The 25,314-nt window shown below is 46.6% G+C and overlaps 1 protein-coding gene across 10 annotated transcripts in view; it reads left to right on the top strand.

Annotated features, from left to right (window-relative positions):
- Nucleotides 1–25,314, top strand: part of LOC110533409 (ankyrin repeat and KH domain-containing protein 1) — a 47,914-nt gene that overhangs the window by 17,008 nt on the left and 5,592 nt on the right. For 3 of the 10 annotated variants that reach the window (XM_036989636.2, XM_036989633.2, XM_090188887.1), the window contains exons 2-26: nucleotides 2,612–2,765; nucleotides 4,450–4,606; nucleotides 6,389–6,551; nucleotides 6,774–6,921; nucleotides 7,025–7,258; nucleotides 7,435–7,529; nucleotides 7,640–7,877; nucleotides 10,160–10,351; nucleotides 10,788–10,897; nucleotides 11,350–11,437; nucleotides 11,629–11,756; nucleotides 12,786–12,929; nucleotides 13,027–13,129; nucleotides 13,308–14,870; nucleotides 15,142–15,266; nucleotides 15,912–16,023; nucleotides 19,356–19,501; nucleotides 21,455–21,597; nucleotides 21,758–21,971; nucleotides 22,109–22,284; nucleotides 22,400–22,562; nucleotides 23,020–23,115; nucleotides 23,355–23,471; nucleotides 23,690–23,861; nucleotides 24,721–25,201. In XM_036989636.2, the coding sequence (XP_036845531.1) occupies nucleotides 2,612–2,765; nucleotides 4,450–4,606; nucleotides 6,389–6,551; nucleotides 6,774–6,921; nucleotides 7,025–7,258; nucleotides 7,435–7,529; nucleotides 7,640–7,877; nucleotides 10,160–10,351; nucleotides 10,788–10,897; nucleotides 11,350–11,437; nucleotides 11,629–11,756; nucleotides 12,786–12,929; nucleotides 13,027–13,129; nucleotides 13,308–14,870; nucleotides 15,142–15,266; nucleotides 15,912–16,023; nucleotides 19,356–19,501; nucleotides 21,455–21,597; nucleotides 21,758–21,971; nucleotides 22,109–22,284; nucleotides 22,400–22,562; nucleotides 23,020–23,115; nucleotides 23,355–23,471; nucleotides 23,690–23,861; nucleotides 24,721–25,201 (5,462 nt within the window). The remainder of the gene's footprint in view (nucleotides 1–2,611; nucleotides 2,766–4,449; nucleotides 4,607–6,388; nucleotides 6,552–6,773; nucleotides 6,922–7,024; nucleotides 7,259–7,434; nucleotides 7,530–7,639; nucleotides 7,878–10,159; nucleotides 10,352–10,787; nucleotides 10,898–11,349; nucleotides 11,438–11,628; nucleotides 11,757–12,785; nucleotides 12,930–13,026; nucleotides 13,130–13,307; nucleotides 14,871–15,141; nucleotides 15,267–15,911; nucleotides 16,024–19,355; nucleotides 19,502–21,454; nucleotides 21,598–21,757; nucleotides 21,972–22,108; nucleotides 22,285–22,399; nucleotides 22,563–23,019; nucleotides 23,116–23,354; nucleotides 23,472–23,689; nucleotides 23,862–24,720; nucleotides 25,202–25,314) is intronic. The other 7 variants (XM_090188891.1, XM_036989635.2, XM_090188890.1 and 4 more) reach the window with 3 other exon arrangements.

Below are 25,314 nucleotides of genomic sequence, written 5' to 3'. Positions count from 1 at the left end.
ATACAAATGGTATAGAGAGAAATAGTCCTATAAATACTATATTAACTACAACCTAAAACCTCTTACCTTGGAATATTGAAGTCTCATGTTAAAAGGAACCACCAGCTTTCATATGTTCTGAACAAGGAACTCAAACGTTAGCTTTTTTACATGGCACATATTTTTACATGGCACATATTACTTCTCCAACACCTTGTTTTTGCATTATTTTAACCAAATTGAACATGTTTCATTATTTATTTGAGGCTAAATTGATTTTATTCATGTTTTATATTAAGTTAAAATAAGTGTTCATTCATTATTGTTGTAATTGTCATTATTACAAATTAAAAAATCGTACGATTAATCGGTATTGGCGTTTTTGGTCCTCCAATAATCGGTATCTGCGTTGAAAAAAATCATAATCGGTCGACCTCTACTTGAAATACATCCACAGGTACACCTCCAATTGACTCAGACTACTTGACATAATTTATCAGAAGCTTCTAAAGCCATGACATCATTTTCAGTAATTTTCCAAGCTGTTTAAAGGCACAGTCAACTTAGTGTATTTTAACTTTTGACCCACTGGAATTGTGATACAGTGAAATAATATGTCTGTAAACAATTGTTGGAAAAATGACTTGTGTCATGCACACAGTAGATGTTCTAACCGACTTGCCAAAACTAGTTTGTTAACAAGACATTTGTGGAGTGGTTGAAAAACGAGTTTTAATGACTCCAACTTAAGTGTATGTAAACTTCCAACTTCAACTGTATGCTGCCACCACCATGTTTGACAGTGAGGATGGTGTGTTCAGCTGTGTTGCTTTTACGCCAAACATAACGTTTTGCATTGTTGCCAAAAAGTTCAATTTTGGTTTCATCTGACCAGAGCACCTTCTTCCACATGTTTGGTGTGTCTCCCAGGTGGCTTGTGGCAAACTTTAAACTACACTTTTTATGGATATCTTTAAGAAATGGCTTTCTTCTTGCCACTCTTCCATAAAGGCCAGATTTGTGCAATATACGACTGATTGTTGTCCTATGGACAGAGTCTCCCACCTCAGCTGTAGATCTCTGCAGTTCATCCAGAGTGATCATGGGCCTCTTGGCTGCATCTCTGATCAGTCTTCTCCTTGTATGAGCTGAAAGTTTAGAGGGACGGCCAGGTCTTGGTAGATTTGCAGTGGTCTGATACTCCTTCCATTTCAATATTATCGCTTGCACAGTGCTCCTTGGGATGTTTAAAGCTTGGGAAATCTTTTTGTATCCAAATCCGGCTTTAAACTTCTTCACAACAGTATCTCGGACCTGCCTGGTGTGTTCCTTGTTCTTCATGATGCTCTCTGCGCTTTTAACGGACCTCTGAGACTATCACAGTGCAGGTGCATTTATACGGAGACTTGATTACACACAGGTGGATTGTATTTATCATCATTAGTCATTTAGGTCAACATTGGATCATTCAGAGATCCTCACTGAACTTCTGGAGAGAGTTTGCTGCACTGAAAGTAAAGGGGCTGAATAATTTTGCACGCCCAATTTTTCAGTTTTTGAATTGTTAAAGTTTGAAATATCCAATAAATGTCGTTCCACTTCATGATTGTGTCCCACTTGTTGTTGATTCTTCACAAAAAAATACAGTTTTATATCTTTATGTTTGAAGCCTGAAATGTGGCAAAAGGTCGCAAAGTTCAAGGGGGCCGAATACTTTCGCAAGGCACTATATATATATATATATATATATATATATATATATATATATATATATATATATATATATATATATATATATATATATATATATATATATATATATATGATCTCATTTAGGGGCCTCATAGCAAAGGGGGTGAATACATAATCACTCACCACTTTTACGTTTTTTTTTTTTGGTTGAACTTTTTGAAACAGGTCATTTATTTTTCAGTTCACTTCACCAATTTGGGCTATTTTGTGTATGTCCGTTACATGAATTACAAATACATGTCTATTTAAATTACAGGTTGTAATGCAACAAAATATGAACAACGCCAAGGGGGATGAACACTTTTGCAAGGCACTGTATATCCATAAAAAATTATACTGATTCTTGATTTCGACCGGCTGAGAAAAGCTGCCTTCACTTTCATTACTATGCGACAGCCGGCGATCGAATTTGAATATTGAAACAATGTTGCAAATGTCGGAGAAAGACAGCAAGGTTTATTCAAATCTCCGCTGTTAAACTATATGTTAGTCTAAAGGAAATGTGAGAACGTCTAGATGCCTTTTTGATGGTGGAGATTAAGTTTATAAATTGCCTGGCTGGGCTGATGAGACGGTGGATAGCGCAGTCAGATGGAACAGAGTAAATAGGCTTTTTTAAAGTCATATTTAGCTGGTGGTAACTCGTGGAATAGGCACCGGCTGTAATGTGGTTTTAACCAATCAGCATTCGGGATTAGACCCGCCTGTTGTATAAAGCACTGTGTAATAGGAACCACTATTGTTCTCATAAGCTGATATGTATAAAAAATATATATATTACAATGACTCCTTAAGGCGATGGGTTTCTCCCAGCAACTATCTCGAGCAAAATAAACATCAGCATGCTTCCTAACTTTCTCATCTTTCTCCTTGTTTCTAGGTGGAGTCCTTCATATTAGACCAGGAAGACCTGGACAACCCCATGCTAAAGACGGCATCAGAGCTGCTCCTGTCCAGCGCTGCCGACGGAGCTGATCTCAGAACAGTGGACCCAGAAACACAAGCCAGATTGGAGGCTCTGTTGGAAGCAGCCGGTACGTATCGTAGTGGTGTGAACCCTTCACCTGTTACTTTATTTTAATTTTAATTTATTTTGAATGCACTTGATTGATCACTTTTAAATTACGAAGATGTTACATGCTACGGCCGCTTCAGTCCTGTTCTCTTTATCAAATAGGACTGCTGCCCTTTTGGGACTTTGAATGCTGAAACCTGCTTGAAACTCCGCCCAATTTAGTATCAATGCTTAATTAAGGCCTACAATTTAGTTTGTACTTACATACTTTTCTGACGTTGTCAGGCCTGTGTCTGGTGTTTCTGTTCCTACCACTGTGCTGGGACATGACCTCGTAGGTGTGTAGAGATGGCACGTTGCCAGGGAGAAATACCTGCGTAACAAACGCAAGTGCTCAAAATAGATGCTGCACTACAAATCAAATGTATTTCTAAAACCCTTCGTACATCAACTGATCTCTCAAAGTGCCGTACAGAAACCCTCAGCCTAAAACCCCCAAACGGCAAGCAATGCAGGTGTAGAAGCACTACAGCCTGCGTTTACCCTGCTTTGCATGTGGTTGTGTTTTGGTTTCTGTCGTCCACCTACTTCCCATGTTGGATTGTCTATGGGGGAGGGGGTGGGGTAACACTGATCAATTACAGTGATCAGTAAATTTGACTGCAGGGTGCTCACAGGCTAAGTGTTGCAAGGCAATTATCAAACCGGCTACAACTCTCGCTCAGGCCTCTGTTGAGCTAAGCTGAACCAGCCCGTCAAAGCACTTAGCCTTGGTCTGTATAGTTAGTGCCTCACTGCTGCCTCTTTAGAGAAACTAAAAAGCTTTCTGAAACAATGAAAGAAGTCTTTGCGTCTAATTTGATGCGCATGAACCTGTGGGATGGATGGATGGTGTGGTGTGCATCAGGAAGACATGCAGTGTGTTAGCCAGGTCCCAGCCAGTCAGTCAGTGTATGGGGAGTTGGTACAGGCTAGCGCAGCACATGAGATGGTAGGTAGCTAGGCTCGCGGGGGCACCACGGGGAAGATTAACATGAGCAATGGATTTCGATAGAGCAGCAACAGCTTCCGTCATGACTCAACCTTTAGTACACTGCTTCTGTGCATGTCTGCCTCCCATCTATCGTTGTCTGTGTGCAACTGTGTGCATGTCTGCCTCCCATCTATCGTTGTCTGTGTGCAACTGTGTGCATGTCTGCCTCCCATCTATCGTTGTCTGTGTGCAACTGTGTGCATGTCTGCCTCCCATCTATCGTTGTCTGTGTGTAACTGTGTGCATGTCTGCCTCCCATCTATCGTTGTCTGTGTGCAACTGTGTGATTGTGTGTGTGTGTACATTTTAACATCTATGTAACCAATCATGTGGCGCATGCAGTGGTTTTTTGCATACCGCTACTAATACTGGACTCTGTTGCTTCTGTTCTTAAGCTTCAATGTTGGCCGATCATCAGATTCTCTTCCATTAATCGTTAATACGCCCACTTACTCAGTCATGTGATTAGGTCCCGCCCCCCCCCCCCCCTTTGATATGTTTCCTCAACGCTGTGTTCACAACTTGATAATCCAGACAATGTGTTTGTTCTCTTTACACCTTGTTGCATAGTTTAATTGTGTGTTGCGTGTGTGTGTGTTGCGTGTGTGTGTGTTGCGTGTGTATGCTGCTGTGTGTGTATGCTGCTGTGTGTGTGTGTGTGCGTCTGAAGGTATTGGTAAACTGTCCACCACCGATGGAAAAGCCTTCGCAGATCCAGAGGTGCTACGCCGCTTGACGTCGTCCGTGAGCTGTGCGCTGGACGAGGCCGCCGCCGCTCTCACACGCATGAGGGCCGAAAACACACTCAACGCCAGCCAGGCAGACAAGTATGTATCCCCTCTGCGCTAAGTCTAAACGTTAAGTGCACTACACCATATTCAGGGATCCTCCCTCACACCAGTCTTGTCTAGGCCATATGTTTCCTTTCGACTTGTTGTGCTTTCTTCAAGTTCGCGTGAACATCTGACAATTCCTTAGGTGAGAATCTTTTAAAAGGGGAACAAAATCTTATTCCTATAATTTACAGTGTTACAAATGTTTAATTTTGTCGTTTTAATAATGTTGGTAGCGACGCGTGGAAAAAAAAGTTGCGCCGATCTGTTGCAGTTCAAGTCGACTACAAAACCCGCAATACAATGGTCTCGCTGGGCCGTCTTTAGCATGGGGTTGTCCAGGTCTTCCTGGTCTAATATGAAGGACTCCACCTAGAAACAAGGAGAAAGTTAGGAAGCATGCAGATGTTTATTTTGCTCGAGATGGGTTTCTCCCAGCAACTATCGCCTTAAGGTAGCTAGTTTGCAAACATAACTACGCACAATAATAGCAAAGTCAATAACGGCATGTGAAGTAGCTACAGTAGTTAGCTGTAAAATTGCCTAAAACAAACTGCACTATCAATTTAGGAGTCTACAATCTCACCGTGTTCACCCTGCAGAGTGGAGTCTGATATTTGCAACGGTACCATGAAAAGCACCCTGGACTGAAGAGGCAGACCAATAAGGGAGATGTGTTAGGACCTCTGTTAAATTACACATTTCTGGAGGTTGTTATATTGCAAAACTATTATCAATGGCTCATTTCTAGAGAAGACACCCTCCTGCGTTATGACATCGGCCAGTATTGAAATCTGACGCTTTATTACTGCAACGTTGAAGCTAGGAACGCAAGCATTTCACTGCACCCGCTATAACAACTGCTAAATATGTGTTTGCGACCAATTTAAAAATGTATTTGATTTGTGTGATGTTTTCACAGTGTAAAAGGCATGCCTATTAATTTCCAGTGTCGTGAGGGAGACTTTCTCAATGCTACGTCATACTGGCCGAATTTCTGCCTGCTTCCACGGATATCTGATACACCTGAAAACGTGAATCGATAGGACATCGCACAGAATGAATCTTAACTTCAGCTGTCCTTTCTCCTGGCCTTTGTATTAAGACTGTGGTTGATTTTTAAGTCCAGTGGCAGCTAGCTGATGCTCTGAATAACGCCCATGATTCATAGAAGATGCGTTTTGTCTCTACTGTTCTCTGACTTGATCACTGTTTTACTGAAAAGCTTTAAGGTGCCATATTGGGTCAAAGGCCGTTCATGAAATGTACTGCTCAGTCCTGAGTGAAAATTAATTATTATCAGGTTGAAATAACTTTTTTCAGTTTCCTTGTTTCTTCTATCGGCTATTGAAAATGAGCACGTTTAATGTATTAGTTGGTTTACAGATTACATTAATAGTAATCTGGCCCCCCCAAAAAACGTTTTATTCTGTCTACAAGGAAGGTAACGAACGGAGGACATGTTTCCAATGACTTGTTCAATCACATGCAGCCCAGATAATGTTTTGTAGACAAAGAGACAAAAAGGTGTGAAATAATATAATAAATCCAGAAAAGGGGGAAGACAGACGCTGTTAGAAATATTTAAAAAAAAATTAACAGAGATCCACATGTGGTGGTTCCTGGGGCTCCATCTTCTTACAATGTCTGATATTGTAGCTAAATCTAAATGTACAAATTATATCGATTTAAATAAATACTGCGTGAATTGTGACAACTCCGTTCATCCTATTGATGCTTTGGTCTGCGCAGCCACAGTCCCAGTAATTGTAGCAGTCTGGTTATTTTCAGCCGTAGCTTGGCGGAGGCGTGCTCCGACGGGGACGTCAACGCTGTGAGGAAGCTGCTGGATGAGGGGAGGAGCGTCAACGAACACACAGAGGAGGGAGAGAGTCTGCTCTGCCTAGCCTGCTCTGCTGGTTACTATGAACTTGCACAGGTATAGCGAACACACACACACACACACACACACACACACACTGACCTTTAGCCACTCACAGTATACTGCTAACATTGTTCTGCCTTTCTGTCATAGTTTCCATCCAGTTCGGTAAGCAAATGTAGTTGTATATCCAAATGTTGCAGAGCCAAAACCTGATCCTTTGTGGTTGTTTGGATGTCTGTTTTTAAAACCCCCCGACCGACGTGTGTCCTCCTGCAGGTCTTGCTGGCCATGCACGCTAACGTTGAAGATCGGGGCATCAAGGGTGACATCACGGCCCTCATGGCCGCAGCCAGCGGCGGCTACGTAGACATCGTCAAACTGCTGCTGGTACACGGGGCTGACGTCAACGCGCAGTCCTCCACAGGTGAACACACACACACACGTCAAACACCACTAGGTGCTGTGACCGAGACCAGAAACCAATCACATCTACTTCCCTAAAACACGGACAACTCTGTCCCCGTCAGGTAACACGGCGCTGACGTACGCGTGTGCGGGCGGCTTCCTGGACGTGGTGAAGGTGCTGCTGAAGGAAGGCGCCAACATCGAGGACCACAACGAGAACGGCCACACCCCCCTGATGGAGGCGGCGAGCGCGGGTCACGTGGAGGTGGCCCGGGTGCTCCTGGAGTACGGGGCTGGTATCAACACACACTCCAACGAGTTCAAGGAAAGTGCTCTTACGCTGGCCTGCTACAAAGGTACGTCCTGGACAATGAACCCTTTAGCCGTGCACCGGAGAGATCAGAGGTCTTTATCCAGAAATCAGTGACTCAAGTGATCCACTTATGTTGACAAACCAGTGTGTGAAACAGGAAATGTAATTGTAGGGATGAAGCACCCAGAGCGTTTTTCCCCCTCTTGTCACCACACACAGGGCACCTGGACATGGTGCGCTTCCTGTTAGAGGCGGGGGCTGACCAGGAGCACAAGACCGACGAGATGCACACAGCACTCATGGAGGCTTGTATGGTGAGACGCACACAGAGACGCACACAGAGACGCACACAGAGACGCACACACTATTAAATTGAAGGTGCAGTATGACCGATGAGGTCTCCTGTTCCTCTGCCCCTCTTCAGGATGGGCATGTGGAGGTGGCGCGGTTGCTGTTGGACAGCGAGGCGCAGGTCAACATGCCCGCTGACTCTTTCGAGTCTCCGCTGACGCTGGCGGCCTGTGGGGGCCATGTAGAGCTTGCTGCCCTGCTGATGGAGAGGGGCGCCAACCTGGAGGAGGTTAACGATGAGGGATACACCCCCCTCATGGAAGCTGCACGAGAGGGCCACGAGGAGATGGTGGCGCTGCTTTTGGCACAAGGTATGGCCTTCTCTTGCTCTCTGGTTTGAATGAAACTAGTGTTCCCAGTAGATAGGTTCTCCCTACTATATTGAGCCTCCAGCTTTGTGTAAATACAAAAATATTTTTTTTCTCCTTTTTTTTAATGTAATGAAAGGCGAAGGGAGGATACCTAGTCAGTTGTCCAACTGAATGAAAGGGAGGATACCTAGTCAGTTGTCCAACTGAATGAAAGGGAGGATACCTAGTCAGTTGTCCAACTGAATGGAAGGGAGGATACCTAGTCAGTTGTCCAACTGAATGGAAGGGAGGATACCTAGTCAGTTGTCCAACTGAATGGAAGGGAGGATACCTAGTCAGTTGTCCAACTGAATGGAAGGGGGGATACCTAGTCAGTTGTCCAACTGAATGGAAGGGAGGATACCTAGTCAGTTGTCCAACTGAATGGAAGGGAGGATACCTAGTCAGTTGTCCAACTGAATGGAAGGGGGGATACCTAGTCAGTTGTCCAACTGAATGAAAGGGGGGATACCTAGTCAGTTGTCCAACTGAATGAAAGGGGGGATACCTAGTCAGTTGTCCAACTGAATGGAAGGGGGGATACCTAGTCAGTTGTCCAACTGAATGAAAGGGGGGATACCTAGTCAGTTGTCCAACTGAATGAAAGGGGGGATACCTAGTCAGTTGTCCAACTGAATGAAGGGGGGATACCTGGTCAGTTGTCCAACTGAATGAAAGGGGGGGGGGGGGGATACCTAGTCAGTTGTCCAACTGAATGAAAGGGGGGATACCTAGTCAGTTGTCCAACTGAATGAAAGGGGGGATACCTAGTCAGTTGTCCAACTGAATGAAGGGGGGATACCTGGTCAGTTGTCCAACTGAATGAAAGGGGGGGGGGGGGGATACCTAGTCAGTTGTCCAACTGAATGAAAGGGGGGATACCTAGTCAGTTGTCCAACTGAATGAAAGGGGGGATACCTAGTCAGTTGTCCAACTGAATGAAAGGGGGGATACCTAGTCAGTTGTCCAACTGAATGAAGGGGGGATACCTGGTCAGTTGTCCAACTGAATGAAAGGGGGGGGGGGGGGATACCTAGTCAGTTGTCCAACTGAATGAAAGGGGGGATACCTAGTCAGTTGTCCAACTGAATGAAAGGGGGGATACCTAGTCAGTTGTCCAACTGAATGAAAGGGGGGATACCTAGTCAGTTGTCCAACTGAATGGAAGGGAGGATACCTAGTCAGTTGTCCAACTGAATGAAAGGGAGGATACCTAGTCAGTTGTCCAACTGAATGGAAGGGAGGATACCTAGTCAGTTGTCCAACTGAATGGAAGGGAGGATACCTAGTCAGTTGTCCAACTGAATGGAAGGGAGGATACCTAGTCAGTTGTCCAACTGAATGGAAGGGAGGATACCTAGTCAGTTGTCCAACTGAATGGAAGGGAGGATACCTAGTCAGTTGTCCAACTGAATGGAAGGGAGGATACCTAGTCAGTTGTCCAACTGAATGGAAGGGGGGATACCTAGTCAGTTGTCCAACTGAATGAAAGGGGGGATACCTGGTCAGTTGTCCAACTGAATGAAAGGGGGGATACCTAGTCAGTTGTCCAACTGAATGAAAGGGGGGATACCTAGTCAGTTGTCCAACTGAATGAAAGGGGGGATACCTAGTCAGTTGTCCAACTGAATGGAAGGGAGGATACCTAGTCAGTTGTCCAACTGAATGAAAGGGAGGATACCTAGTCAGTTGTCCAACTGAATGGAAGGGAGGATACCTAGTCAGTTGTCCAACTGAATGAAAGGGAGGATACCTAGTCAGTTGTCCAACTGAATGGAAGGGAGGATACCTAGTCAGTTGTCCAACTGAATGGAAGGGAGGATACCTAGTCAGTTGTCCAACTGAATGAAAGGGGGGGGGGGATACCTAGTCAGTTGTCCAACTGAAATGTGTCTTCCGCATTTAACCCAACCCCTCTGAATCAGAGGTGCCCTGGGGGGAGGGGGGTTGCCATAATCGCCATCTGATGGCGTTCGAAGCCCGGGGAACAGTGGGTTAAATGCCTTGCTCAGGGGCAGGACGGCAGATTTTCACCCTGTCAGCTCTGGGATTCGATCCAGCAACCTTCTGGTTACTGGAAGGAATGTAATGAAGTCACATGATAATATTTTGAGTTTTGAGCTCATGATCTAATTGGGTTGATGCCGAAGGGACAAGATGGGAGTAGGTTTAGTACTGTTTTTAAAGTGTGTTCCCAGCTGAACCATCTTGAATCCTCCCTCTGTTGTCTGTGTGGTCTGCAGGTGCCAACATCAACGCTCAGACGGAGGAGACCCAGGAGACAGCCCTGACGCTGGCCTGCTGCGGGGGCTTCCTGGAGGTGGCCGACTTCCTCATCAAGGCCGGGGCCGACATCGAGCTGGGCTGCTCCACGCCTCTCATGGAGGCTGCACAGGAGGGACACCTGGAGCTGGTCAAGTACCTGCTGGCTGCTGGTGAGCAGAACCACTCCCCTCTGGACAGCCTCTCTGTCTGTCTCAAAACAAACTCCACCAACCGGTCCTCCCCGCACATTGACTCTGTACCGGTACCCCATCCCCTGTATATAGTCTCGCTATTGTTATTACTTCTGCTCTTTAATTACTTGTTACCCTTTTCATTTATTATTCTTATCCATATATATTTTTTAAAACTGTATTGTTGGTTAGGGGCTCGTAAGTAAGCAGTTCACTAAGGTCCACCACACCTGTTGTTTTCGGCGCATGTGACAATTTTTAAAAATCAACAATTAAAATAAAATTGGATTTTGATCATCATTTCATAAATTATTGAAATTGACTCGGTTATTCCCAAAAACCCACATTTTATATTTGAAGTTTGTAGTTGTTACACCCTCTGTGTGTAATTTGACACCTGTGCTCTTGTCCCCAGGAGCCAATGTCCACGCCACCACGGCGACGGGGGACACGGCGCTGACCTACGCCTGTGAGAACGGACACACAGACGTGGCTGACGTGCTGCTGCAGACGGGGGCTGACCTGGTGAGACCTCCCCCTCTGGAGAAACACACTTCATGTCCATGCACAGACCTATTTTCTTTTTTTGTAGTTGAGTTGTTCACACGTTTGCATAAGTGTGTGTGGGCTTCTTGAATGGCACCCTATTTGTTTTCTAGTGCACTACTTTTGACTGGCGCCCATAAGGCTCTGATCTAAAGTAGTGCACTATATAGGGAATAGGGTCCCTATAGGACTCTGATCAAAAGTAGTGCACTATATAGGGTCCCTATAGGGCTCTGGTCTAAAGTTGTGCACTATATAGGGAATAGGGTCCCTATAGGGCTCTGGTCTAAAGTAGTGCACTATATAGGGAATAGGGTTCCATTTGTGACGCTGTCTCTGTGTTGTGTAGATGCTGGATACGTCGCTGCTTGAATAGGCTCTCTGTTTCTACTTGTGCACGTTACACACTCCTGTCTCTGTTTGTCTTACAGGAGCATGAATCGGAGGGGGGCAGGACCCCTCTAATGAAAGCCGTTAGAGCGGGCCACCTCTGTACTGTACAGTTCCTAATCAGCAAAGGTGTGCTTCTGCTCCTTCACTGTGTAGCAACGCCACACAAAACCACACACACCAGACATCTGACACGTTGTAGCTTGAGCCGCGTGGCTCATCAGATCAGAAACAGTAGAGTATATAAACGTTATAGGGTTGCTGTTGTTTTCCATATGGCCTCAGATTGACCCTGTTCTTGGTCTCTCTCCCTCCACCAGGAGCTAATGTGAACAGGGCGACGGCCAACAATGATCACACAGTAGTGTCTCTAGCCTGTGCCGGGGGCCACCTGGCCGTGGTGGAGCTGCTGCTGTCCCATGGGGCTGATCCTACACACAGACTGAAGGTGAGATCACTTGTCCCAAACTCCTGGGCACAACGGTCTCAGAAGTGACCAGGAAGGAAATCTGATATTAAGATTGTCACACTGCAAGCCTTATAATGGACACCTGTGTAAATAAATCTTTCTCTAACCCCTGTGTAAACAAACCTTTCTCTAACCCCTGTGTAAACAAACCTTTCTCTAGCCCCTGTGTAAACAAACCTTTCTCTAACCCCTGTGTAAATAAACCTTTCTCTAACCCCTGTGTAAATAAATCTTTCTCTAGCCCCTGTGTAAACAAACCTTTCTCTAACCCCTGTGTAAACAAACCTTTCTCTAGCCCCTGTGTAAATAAACCTTTCTCTAGCCCCTGTGTAAACAAACCTTTCTCTAACCCCTGTGTAAACAAACCTTTCTCTAGCCCCTGTGTAAACAAACCTTTCTCTAACCCCTGTGTAAATAAACCTTTCTCTAACCCCTGTGTAAATAAATCTTTCTCTAGCCCCTGTGTAAACAAACCTTTCTCTAACCCCTGTGTAAACAAACCTTTCTCTAGCCCCTGTGTAAATAAACCTTTCTCTAGCCCCTGTGTAAACAAACCTTTCTCTAGCCCCTGTGTAAACAAACCTTTCTCTAGCCCCTGTGTAAACAAACCTTTCTCTAACCCCTGTGTAAATAAACCTTTCTCTAACCCCTGTGTAAATAAACCTTTCTCTAACCCCTGTGTAAACAAACCTTTCTCTAACCCCTGTGTAAATAAACCTTTCTCTAACCCCTGTGTAAACAAACCTTTCTCTAGCCCCTGTGTAAACAAACCTTTCTCTAGCCCCTGTGTAAATAAACTTTTCTCTAGCCCCTGTGTAAATAAACCTTTCTCTAACCCCTGTGTAAATAAACCTTTCTCTAGCCCCTGTGTAAACAAACCTTTCTCTAACCCTTCTGTAAACGCAGAACTGTCTCCATGTATTTGTTCCTTTTTTAATTCTTGATCAAATTCTCCCAAGATCCTGATACTAACGATGACGTGTGTTTTTGTGTCAATCTCTCACCCAGGATGGCTCCACCATGCTGATCGAAGCTGCTAAGGGCGGTCACACCATCGTGGTGTCCTATCTCCTCGACTACCCCAACAACGTCCTGTCGGTCCCCGTGACAGACTTGTCTCAGCTCACACCCCCATCCCATGACACCTCTCCGGTAGGGACTTCTACAAACATGTTTGTTTACTGTTGATGCCAGTTACAAGTATTGATACTAAATATACTTTTCTAATATCCTACCCTAACCCAAACAGGCTCCACGAGTTCCATTCCAAGCCCTGGCCATGGTGGTGCCTCCTCAAGAGCCAGACAGAGTGCCCTCCAACATCACAACACCTCCATCCGTCATCACAAAAGGTCAGATCATACAACGTGTTAACAGCAAATACATTTTCCAACTTTGCCAAGAAGAAAGACCACTAGACCACCATTTGACTGCACAAGGAATCAAAGTGTTACAATATTGCAGTAATCATTGAATGTATGGTACAACCTTGTAGCTAACTGGTTGTGTTGTCCTGTGTGGCTGTCTCAGGTGGCTCCAAGCAGAGGCTGAGCCCCCTACAGGGCAGCCCCGTCGCCGCAGGAGGTCCGGACGTGGACCTGCTGCCTCCTTTCCACCCGTACCAGCCCCTAGAGTGCATCGTGGAAGAGACTGAGGGCAAGCTGAACGAGCTTGGCCAGAGGATCTCCGCTATAGAGAAGGCCCAGCTGCAGTCCTTGGAGCTCATCCAGGGAGAGCCTCTCACCAAAGACAAGATCGAGGAGCTGAAGAAGAGCCGCGAGGAGCAGGTCCAGAAGAAGAAGAAGATCCTCAAGGAGCTGCAGAAGGTGGAGCGCCAGCTGCAGCTCAAGACACAGCAGCAGTTCACCAAAGAGTACATGGAGGCCAAAGGCCTGAAGGACGACCCGGGGCAGCTTGGCCAGGCGGCAGGGGTGGAGCAGCCCGGCACCCCCCTGCCCTTGCAGGCTGCAGAGCCGGGCTCCGACACCGAGGGGGACGGGGAGGGCATCCACCACCATGATGGACAGCCCCACCCCGCCGCTGAGGAAGAGGACGATGAGGAGGAGGAGGAGGAGGAGGAGGACTACGCCAAGCTACCTCAGGTGGACACCATCCTGTATAGACAGGCCCAGGAACCCCCGCCACCCGCTCCTTCTCACACCCAGGCCCTGCCGAGTCCTGCTCCTCCTCACACCCAGGCCCTGCCGTGTCCCGCTCCTCCTCACACCCAGGCCCTGCCGTGTCCCGCTCCTCCTCACACCCAGGCTCTGCAGTGTCCCGCTCCTCCTCACACCCAGGCCCTGCCGAGTCCCGCTCCTCCTCACACCCAGGCCCTGCAGTGTCCCGCTCCTCCTCACACCCAGGCCCTGCAGTGTCCCGCTCCTCCTCACACCCAGGCCCTGCAGTGTCCCGTTCCTCCTCACACCCAGGCCCTGCAGTGTCCCGCTCCTCACACCCAGGCCCTGCCGTGTCCCGCTCCTCCTCACACCCAGGCCCTGCAGTGTCCCGCTCCTCCTCACACCCAGGCCCTGCCGAGTCCTGCTCCTCCTCACACCCAGGCCCTGCCGTGTCCCGCTCCTCCTCACACCCAGGCCCTGCCGAGTCCCGCTCCTCCTCACACCCAGGCCCTGCAGTGTCCCGCTCCTCCTCACACCCAGGCCCTGCAGTGTCCCGCTCCTCCTCACACCCAGGCCCTGCCGTGTCCCGCTCCTCCTCACACCCAGGCCCTGCCGTGTCCCGCTCCTCCTCACACCCAGGCCCTGCAGTGTCCCGCTCCTCCTCACACCCAGGCCCTGCAGTGTCCCGCTCCTCCTCACACCCAGGCCCTGCAGTGTCCCGCTGCTCCGCCCCTCCTGCAGGCCCATTTCTTACCCTCCCATCTCCTGGCCACCCAGCAGTCCACAGACTTCAGTACGGCAGACTACCCCGTCAGCTCCAGCCCCGATCTGGAGAGGGTGATGGTGAACCAGCAGCAGATGTTGTGGCAGCAGTTGACAGACCTGGGACCGGGCCTTCTCACCCAGGCCCCTGAAGGACTCATGGTGGCCACCCCAGCACAGACCCTCACAGATACTTTGGACGACATCATGGCAGGTGTGTTCATTAACACGGTCCTCTCTTTGCTTTGTGCTCTCAGTCCAGGTCTCTTTTTAAAATTTTTAACTCGACTAAAATCAGGAAATAAAACCTCTAACCATTTAAGGACCGCTTGATCACTCATCCTTTTCATTAGCACTGAACTTGGTTTCAGTACATTTTCAACAGACTTTTTCAAATGGTTTTAATCCATCTTGAATTCGAATGGGATGTAGTTATATTTTGAAGGTGGACTAACAACTCTCCTTCCCTCTCGCCCCTGTGACAGCAGCGGTGAGCAGCAGAGTCCCCATGTTGAGCACGACGGCCTCGCCACCAGCACAGACGCCCATCCATTCAGTGTCCCCACACTCTATGCTCCCCCTCTACCCCTCCGTAGACATCGACGCACACGTACGTCACACCACATGTCTAACAATAACACGCTAGTGGGCCTCCCGGGTGGCGCAGTGGTTAAGGGTGCTGTACTGCTGTGCCAGTTGTGCCACCAGAGACTCTGGGTTCGCGCCCAGGCTCTGTCGTAACCGGACATGACCGGGAGGTCTGTGGGGCGACGCAAAATTGGCCTAGCGTCGTCCGGGTTAGGGAGGGTTTGGTCGGTAGGGATATCCTTGTCTCATCGCTCACCAGTGACTCCTGTGGCGGGCCGGGCGCAGTGCACGCTAACCAAGGTGGCCAGGTGCACGGTGTTTCCTCCGGCACATTGGTGCGCCTGGCTTCTGGGTTGGATGTGCGCTGTGTTAAGAAGCTGTGCGGCTTGGTTGGGTTGTGTATCGGAGGACGCATGACTTTCAACCTTCGTCTCTCCCGAGCCCGTACAGGGGTTGTAGCGATGAGACAAGATAGTAGAAACAAAATTGGATACCATGAAATTGGGGAGAAAAAAGGGTTAAAAATTGAAAATAAATAAATAAATAAAACAAAAAAAACAACACGCTAATTTAGCTAATAATAGTCAAACGGGTTTGTCTGGTCTGTCTGTCTGGTCTGTCTGTCTGTCTGGTCAGGAAAATAACACCCGCCTGTATCTCTTGTCAGACGGAGAGTAATCACGACACCGCTCTGACGCTGGCCTGTGCCGGCGGTCACGAGGAGCTGGTGTCGGTGCTCGTCGCCCGCGGGGCTAACATCGAGCATCGGGATAAGAAAGGTACACAACTCCCATACTTTGTCTTTTTAAAAAATATATGTTTTGTAGCAATAAAAAAACAATAAAAAAAACATGTTGGGATCAATTATCAGGGAACTTGATCATTTGTGTTTAGAAGTGGGAGTCCGTCTGTAAGGTTGGAAACTGATTGGATGACTAGATTTAACGGATGGGCATTTGACCGTTTTTTTCTTTTTTTCACTGTTTGAGTCCTGGCAGGATTTATTTTCTAAGTACTTAAATGAAAAATATTATTTGGACACAAGGCATGTACTCAAAATACATATGTGCACATTGATCTATAGGCCTATGCCAACGGTGTGCGACAAATTCCAATTTTTCCTAACCATTACAGAGAACACATCCATAATGACAAAGCAAAAACGGATATCACATTTCCACAAGTATTCAGACCCTTGACTCAGTACTTTGTTGAATCACCTTTGGCAGCGATTACAGCCTCAAGTCTTCTTGGGTATGACGCTACAAGCTTGGCACACCTGTATTTGGGGAGTTTCTCCCATCCTTCTCTGTAGATCCTCTCAAGCTCTGTCAGGTTGGCTGGGGAGTGTTGCTGCACAGCTGTTTTCAGGTCTCTCCAGGGGAAGTTAGATCGGATTCAAGTCCGGGCTCTGGATGGGCCACTCGAGGACTTTCAGAGACTTGTCCCGAAGCCACTCTTGCGTTGTCTTGGCTGTGTGCTTGGGGTTGTTGTCCTGTTGGAAGGTGAACTTTCGCCCCAGTCTGGTGTCCTGAGCGCTCTGGAGCAGGTTTTCATCAAGGATCTCTCAGTACTTTGCTTCGTTCGTCTTTCCCTTGATCCTGACTAGCTCCCAGTCCCTGCCGCTGAGAAACATCCCCACAGCATAATGCCTCCACCACCATGCTTCACCGTAGGGATGGTGCCAGGTTTCCTCCAGACGTGACGCTTGGCATTCAGGCCAAAGTGTTGAATCTTGGTTTCATCAGACCAGAGAATCTAGTTTCTCGTGGTCTGAGAGTCCTTTAGGTGCCTTTTGGCAAACTCCAAGTGGAGTGGGAGTGGCTGCCGTTTGGCCACTCTACCATAACGGCCTGATTGGTGGAGTGCTGCAGAGATGATTGTCCTTCTGGAAGGTTCTGCCATCTCCACAGAGGAACTCTGGAGTTCTGTCATCGGATGATTGTGGAGGCCAGGTCATCTGATGCAGCACTCAATCACTCTAATTCTTGGTAAAATAGCCTTACACAGCCTGGAGGTGTTTTTGGTCATTGTCCTTTTGAAAAATAAATGATAGTCCCACTAAGCTCAAACCAGATGGGATGGCGTATCGCTGCAGAATGCTGTGGTAGCCATGCTGGTAAAGTGTGCCTTGAATTCTAAATAAATGAGACCGTGTCACCAGCAAAGCACCCTCACACCATAATACCACCACCTCCGCAATTTACATAGAGAAATACACATACGGAGATCATCCGTTCACCCACACCGCGTCTCACAAAGACACGGCAGTTGGAACTAAAAATCTGTAAAATGGACTCCAGACCAAAGGACAGATTTTCACTGGTCTAATGATCATTGCTCTTGTTTCTTTGCCCAAGCAAGTCTCTTCTTCTTATTGGTGTCCTTTAGTAGTGGTTTCTTTGGAGCAGTTTGACCATGAAGGCCTGATTTTTAACGCAGTCTCCTCTAAACAGTTGATGCTGAGATGTGTCTGTTACTTGAACTCTATGAAGCATTTATTTGGACTGCAATCTGAGGTGCAGGTAACTCTAATGAACTTATCCTCTGCAGCAGAGGTAACTCTGGGTCTTCCTTTCCTGTGGCGGGCCCCGTGAGAGCCAGTTTCATCGTAGCGCTTGATGGTTTTTGCAACTGCACTTAGACATTTTCCAGATTGACTGACCTTCATGTCTTAAAGTAATGATGGACTGTCGTTTCTCTTTGCTTATTTATTTGAGCTGTTATTGCCATAATACGGACTCGGTCTTTTACCAAATACCTCATGAAGCTGGTTGAGACAATGCCAAGAGTGTGCAAAGCTGTCATAAAGGCAAAGGGTGGCGACTTTGAAGAATTTAAAATACATTTTGATTTAACCCTTTTTTGGTTACTACATGATTCCATATGTGTTATTTCATAGTTTGGTATCTTCACTATTTTTCTACAAACTAGTAAAAAATAAAGAAAAACCCAGCAGTCCAATTGACTGGTACTGTATATATTTAGTCAATAGAAAAGCAAGTGTAATATAAGATAATTGTTTTGAAACCGTAATATCATTATATTATATCGTTGTACACAGTCTTCAAGAACCTCTGCATTGGCACTTGCATTTGAGGCCTTTTGGCTCTGCAATGGCATAGCCTTGCTTAGTTAATTTATCAGACAAGACGCTTATATTTCCCCGAGTCCTTATCACAGTCAAGACACGAATATTATAGTAAAAAAAAATCATTTTTTTTAATATAACAGAATAAAAATATATTTTTCCAAATGAAAAAGGTGGCACTGCAAAAGTGATCCGTATCTCACGTCTGAAACAGTTGTCAGAGATCATTTGAAACCGGGGCTCAAACACAATTTGGGTTTTCGATATGCACAGCTCAAAAAAATAAAGGGAACACTTAAACAACACACTGTATTCTTTCATTCTCCCAGCCTCCTTTCCTTTTATCTCTGAGTTCCTATTATAACTGACATATACACTGCTCAGAAAGGGGTTGAACCTCGACCTAGCAACATTTAATTTTAAGAAAGGGGTTTTATCGGTGTGTTGCTTTTTTATTTTTTATACAGTTCTTCTGAAGATTAATTGCATGTAGGAAATGTCATGCTAAACGGCACAGTAGCAAATAGATGGGCAGCAATGATTCCAAAACTGCAGCTGTTTGTTGGAACACAGAGTTTCCTACTTCAGGATTAAACTGTCATCTTTTGGCTAGAAATGTAGCAGTTAGATACGTTTTTCTAGGTGTTTATTTCTGTCGGACTAAACGGGAGCTTGTGAGCGCTCAGCACCTGGCACGTAGGAAGCGGTCGGAACGCAATTGGGTGAATGAGACATGGAGGGGAAAGGGAATTTGGAAGAAAACGCAAACGCACATGTACACATGGAACACTACAGTCGAGGGAATTATTTTTAAAGACAAAAAAATATATAATTTGGACCATTTTACTTGCCCCCCAGAAAGCACATTTCACCCAATAGTTTTACAGTATTATTTATTTTATTTTTTTTTTAATCTCTGGTTAAAGATTTACCTTTTGTCGGTTCAAGCAGTCGAGTATTCATGCCCATCCTTAGTATGTTGGAGAGTAAATCTAAATGTCTCTAACCATCTGTCCCCAGGTTTCACTCCTCTGATCCTGGCTGCTACAGCGGGTCATGTTGGCGTGGTGGAGATCCTGCTGGATAAAGGAGGGGACATCGAAGCCCAGTCGGAGAGAACCAAAGACACTCCTCTCTCCCTGGCCTGCTCTGGAGGAAGACAGGAGGTGCTGCTCTGCTTGTTATATTTTGTGAACAACAGGATGAGGCAGTGCCGTAAAGCGAGACATTTTAGCGTAGCCACTTTCCCCACAGCACTCTCACCGCAGCTAACCCCAGAAGTCCCAACACTAGCATTCATGCAATTGCAAACACAGCTTTAATTTATTGCATCGAACATACTATATGCTACATTAAGGCTACATCGACCCAAAATACCATGTAGGCCTAAGACATAAGTCTAATGTCCAGAATTTAATCAATATCATTTGTAAATTAGATTTAGCTACAATATCAGACATTGTAAGAAGATGGAGCCCCAGGAACCACCACATGTGGATCTCTGTTTATATTTTTTTAAATATTTCTAACAGCGTCTGTCTTCCCCCTTTTCTGGATTTATTATATTATTTCACACCTTTTATCTCTTTGTCTACAAAACATAATCTGAGCGGCATGTGATCGAACAAGTCATTGGAAACGTCCTCCGTTCGTTACCTTCCTTGTAGACAGAATAAAACGGTTTTTGGGGGGGCCAGATTACTATTAATGTAATCCGTAAACCAACTAATACATTAAACGTGCTCATTTTCAATAGCCGATAGAAGAAACAAGGAAACTGAAAGAAATAGTTATTTCAACCTGGTAATAATTAATTTTCTTTCAATTTGCTCTAGAATCGAATTATCAATATAATAAAGCTTGGCGTAGGATATTTCCTTAAAGTAGACTCAAACAGCTTATGTTGTATATGAATTGGCTTTAGCAAGATGCTGTGCAGATTTAATTCATTTTCAGCACATTGAATTAAAAAATATCTATATATTCTTAGAGATTCTACACAGCGGCTTGTTCTGGCCAATCCTCTCAATCTCTTCATCCATTGGTTGGGCTACTGGTCATTTCCACCAATAGGCTATGGTAGCCCGGTAGCCTATAAAGAAGCTACCAGGTGCATTTTTTTTTTTTTTTTTTTAGATATGAAAGAAGACGTTAAATGTGATTAACAGGTAGGAAAGTGTGGAGATGAGTGTGTGCTGATTGACCAGTAGGATAGGTGTGAATGAACGTCTTCTCAACTGGCCTACCTGGTTCAATAAAGGTAAATTAAGGTGTGAATGTTCTGAAAGCTTAATTTTAATCAATCATATGAATACCCCGTTGAGACCTGATGGGTCATCAGCAGGACAATAGTCTTGCTGTGTCTATGACATGGTACGCCGATGAAGACTGTTATGCTCCACAATGCTCCCTAAATTTCATGTTCATCATCTGCTACTGTCTACATGATTTACAGCGGGTTCCAGTAAGATTCAACAGAGAAAGCATCAAGGAGTAATTACTTTTGTTTTCTGTCTGTCGGACTGGACAGTCTACTGTGCAATTGTGTAGGATAGGCTATTGCGTAACACCCAACAATATTTTCCTTTCTATTATTTAGGACCATGGGCTTAAAAACAAAACGATCAGAGGATAATTCACAAGGGATTTGTTTTTTCCCCAAACGTTTTTCATTCAGGTCAGTCTTTTGACAGAAACCTGGAGGATCCCTAGTCAAATTAAAATATGAACACATATTTTAGGCCGTAGCCTGAAGAAAAAAAAAAAAGCCAGACATGATTTTATGAAAAGCAGTGAACATACACATGGTTTCACCTTCTTGAATAACAGACTCACGAACATGCTTGCATCACAGCTGTTTCTGCCCAGGGAAGCTCAACGTATTGTAGCCTACAGTGCGTTAAGGGCGAGTACGCAGCGTAGAGTAGCTGCTGCTGCATAGAAACAGCTAATGGTGACCCTAATAAAACAACAAAAATAACCTGTGGTGAAACAAGAGGCAGAACGACAACCTTGACAGACACAAACTCACTGTCCGAACCAGCTTAACACGGCATACATTTAGATAAACAATTAGAAGTGTTCTGTGGATTGACTAACCTGTGGTCCGTTCACTCCAGGTGGTGGAGCTGTTGCTGCTGCGCGGGGCCAACAAGGAGCACCGTAACGTTTCAGACTACACTCCTCTCAGCCTGGCCGCCTCGGGGGGCTTCGTCAACATCATCAAGATCCTCCTCAACACTGGAGCTGAAATCAACTCCAGGTATCCACAACCAGCCCTCCTTGCCACAGTTTGTGCAGGCTGTGCCTCTGTCCCAATCTTGAACAGTTTGTGTAATCATCCCTCTCGCCCTGTCTGTTCCCCTCGCCCTGTCTGTTCCCCTCGCCCTGTCTGTTCCCCTCGCCCTGTCTGTTCCCCTCAGGACTGGGAGTAAGCTGGGTATCTCTCCTCTGATGCTGGCTGCCATGAACGGTCACGTCCCTGCGGTCAAGCTGCTGCTGGACATGGGTTCCGACATCAACGCTCAGATCGAGACTAACCGCAACACGGCGCTGACCCTGGCCTGCTTCCAGGGACGGGCGGAGGTGGTCAGTCTGCTGCTGGACCGCAAGGCCAACGTGGAGCACCGCGCCAAGGTGGTAGCAGCTGCAGCAGGCTGGAGCCCGACATGTCCTCATGTTGTCTGGGCTTGTGTCAAAGACATTAGAAATGATGTTCTGGTGTTTGGTCTGTGTGGTGCAGTCTCACTGACCCATTATACGTTCTCTCTCAGACTGGGCTGACCCCCCTCATGGAGGCGGCATCGGGTGGCTATGCTGAGGTGGGGCGGGTGCTGCTGGATAAGAGCGCTGACGTCAACGCCCCACCCGTCCCCTCCTCCCGAGACACCGCGCTCACCATCGCTGCAGACAAGGGCCACTACAAGTTCTGTGAGCTCCTAATCAACCGGTAATACATCTTTTTAATGTACAAGTATGACCGTGAGAAGTACCTTTTCAGTCAGAATATCATTCCTCTCCAGTCTCTCTTCCTCCCTCTACTCAGCCTGTTGTCCTTCTCACAGAGGTGCTCACATTGACGTGCGCAATAAGAAGGGAAACACTCCCCTGTGGCTGGCGGCCAACGGCGGCCATTTTGACGTGGTGCAGCTGCTGGTGCAGGCTGGGACCGATGTCGACGCAGCAGACAACCGCAAGATCACACCACTCATGGCTGCCTTCCGCAAGGTGGTGTACACACACACACACACACACACACACACACACACACACACACACACACACACACACACACGTATGAAATAGCGGAGGCTGCTGAGGGAGGACGGCTCAAAATAATGCCTGGAACGGAGCGAATGGAATGAAATCAAACACATGGAAACACCTGTGTTTGTTGTATTTGATACCGTTCCACTTAATCCACTCTAACCATTACAACAAGCTCATCCTCCCCAATTAAGGTGCCATCAACCTCCTGTGGTATGAAACTAAACTGTGATTAAACACTAGTGTCACTTGCTCCTTTAAGTAAATTGGTTCTGATACTGATACACAGTTGAATATCTCGTATATGACGTGTGCTCCCCGTTCATTTCCTGTTCTTAGCTAATGACCCCGGTGGAGTGTAAATGGAAGTGAATGTATAATAATCCCAGGAGGCTGACCTCTGAACTCTGTCTCACAGGGCCATGTGAAGGTGGTTCAGTACCTGGTCAAGGAGGTCAACCAGTTCCCCTCGGACATCGAGTGCATGAGATACATTGCCACCATCACGGACAAGGTAAGCTGAAATGGACAAGAACAACAACACATTCATTGAAAATGACAAAGGGGGTCTCGACCTTCGCCTCTCCTGAGTTGCAGCGATGGGACAAGACTGTAACTACCAATTGGATATGACAAAATTGAGGAGAAAAGGGGGGTGGGTACATTTTTAGAAAATGACAAAGGGTCAACTTTTTATTTTTCTGAAAGAAAGTGCGGTTCCAACAGTACATTTTTGTCTCGTACTCCTCCTAGGACCTGCTGAAGAAATGTCACCAGTGCATGGAGACCATTGTCAAAGCCAAAGACCAGCAGGCAGCAGAGGCCAACAAGAACGCCAGCATTCTGCTGAAGGAGCTGGACTTGGAGAAGGTAAATTACTTTTCCACCCAACACAACCTTCTGCTCCTCATGGATTTGTATGGATTTACAGCTCTCTGTAGATGTTGCGTGCATCCTAAATGGAACCATGTTCCCGTAGGGTTCTAGGCTAAAATGTAGTGCACTATATAGAGAATATGGTCCCATTTGGGATGCATTCTCTGGCTTGTAATCAAATTATTATTTTATTTTTTTCTTGGGGTGTACAGTCCAGGGAAGAGAGTAAGAAGCAAGCCCTGGCCGCTAAGCGTGAGAAGCGTAAGGAGAAACGCAAGAAGAAGAAGGAAGATCAGAAGAGGAAGCTGGAGGGGGAGGAAGAGGAGGAGGAAGAAGAGGAGGCCAAAGTAAAAGAGGAGTTAGAGGACCAAGACTCCTCTGAAGGTAACCACCTTTTTACTAGCTGTACCTGAACAGCCTCTATTAGACTAACCCAGCACCTGAACAGCCTCTATTAGACTAACCCAGCACCTGAACAGCCTCTATTAGACTAACCCAGCACCTGAACAGCCTCTATTAGACTAACCCAGCACCTGAACAGCCTCTATTAGACTAACCCAGCACCTGAACAGCCTCTATTAGACTAACCCAGCACCTGAACAGCCTCTATTAGACTAACCCAGCACCTGAACAGCCTCTATTAGACTAACCCAGCACCTGAACAGCCTCTATTAGACTAACCCAGCACCTGAACAGCCTCTATTAGACTAACCCAGCACCTGAACAGCCTCTATTAGACTAACCCAGCACCTGAACAGCCTCTATTAGACTAACCCAGCACCTGAACAGCCTCTATTAGACTAACCCAGCACCTGAACAGCCTCTATTAGACTAACCCAGCACCTGAACAGCCTCTATTAGACTAACCCAGCACCTGAACAGCCTCTATTAGACTAACCCAGCACCTGAACAGCCTCTTATAGCCTAACGCGGCAGCACCTGAACAGCCGCTTGTGGCCTGGCGCGGCCTCCGGCGGCCAAGCTGGGCTCCTGAAATCAGCATGGTTTTTGTCTTGAAGATGACCGTCTCTGTCTGTGTGAATTAAAGGATATTTTCAAGTCAGTTTTAATTCAAGTAGTTTAGAACATGAAATCATCTGTCAAATGAACTGAAATGACGCGCTCATGTTAATTTCACCTGAGACGAAGCCGTTCGACATCTTTCTAATGTCCTTTTGGTTGTTTCAGTGGCCCAGTGGTAAAATAAGGGTGAATAACCTTCCGTATTTCACGCTCTGTTTAGACGGTGACGTCCCCATTGACCCGCCCAGCGCTACCACCACCACTACCATCGGCATCTCTGCCACCTTCACCAACGCCTTCGCCAAGAAACGAGCCAATGTGGCGACCACGCCCAGCACCAACCGCAAGAACAAGAAGAACAAGACCGTGGAGCCCGTCATCCTGCAGGACCCCCAGGTGGCGCTGGCTCAGCAGAAGACCGACAAAGACAAGATCCACGGGGAGCCCAGGGGCGGCAGGGTGCCTGGTGGCAGCGACTCGGACAACCTGGACAGCACCGACTGCAACAGTGAGAGCAGCAGCAGCGGAGGCAAGAGCCAGGAGCTCAACTACCTACCGGACATGCCCTCTTCATCTTCCTCATCCTCGTCTTCATCGTCTGCTCCCTCGGGGGTGAGCCAACATCCCCAGCCGGTCCCTGAGAAGAGGCACAGCTCCCGAGACCACAAGGTCACAGTGTGCATCTCCAAACCACACCAGAAGTAAGAGACCAGGTCTTAATGCTGAAAAGCAGTGTCCAAACTGGGAATTCTTAAGTCTAAACTTGTGAATTGTCTACAGTACACCACAGGGCTCTCTGTTTATTTTCGTCTTC

This window comes from Oncorhynchus mykiss, chromosome 10 (genome assembly GCF_057628025.1).
Source record: "Oncorhynchus mykiss isolate SJ-2025 chromosome 10, ASM5762802v1, whole genome shotgun sequence".
Taxonomy (NCBI): domain Eukaryota; kingdom Metazoa; phylum Chordata; class Actinopteri; order Salmoniformes; family Salmonidae; genus Oncorhynchus; species Oncorhynchus mykiss.
Note: the sequence above shows the minus strand (reverse complement) of the source record. Positions and strands in the feature narration are given on the sequence as shown.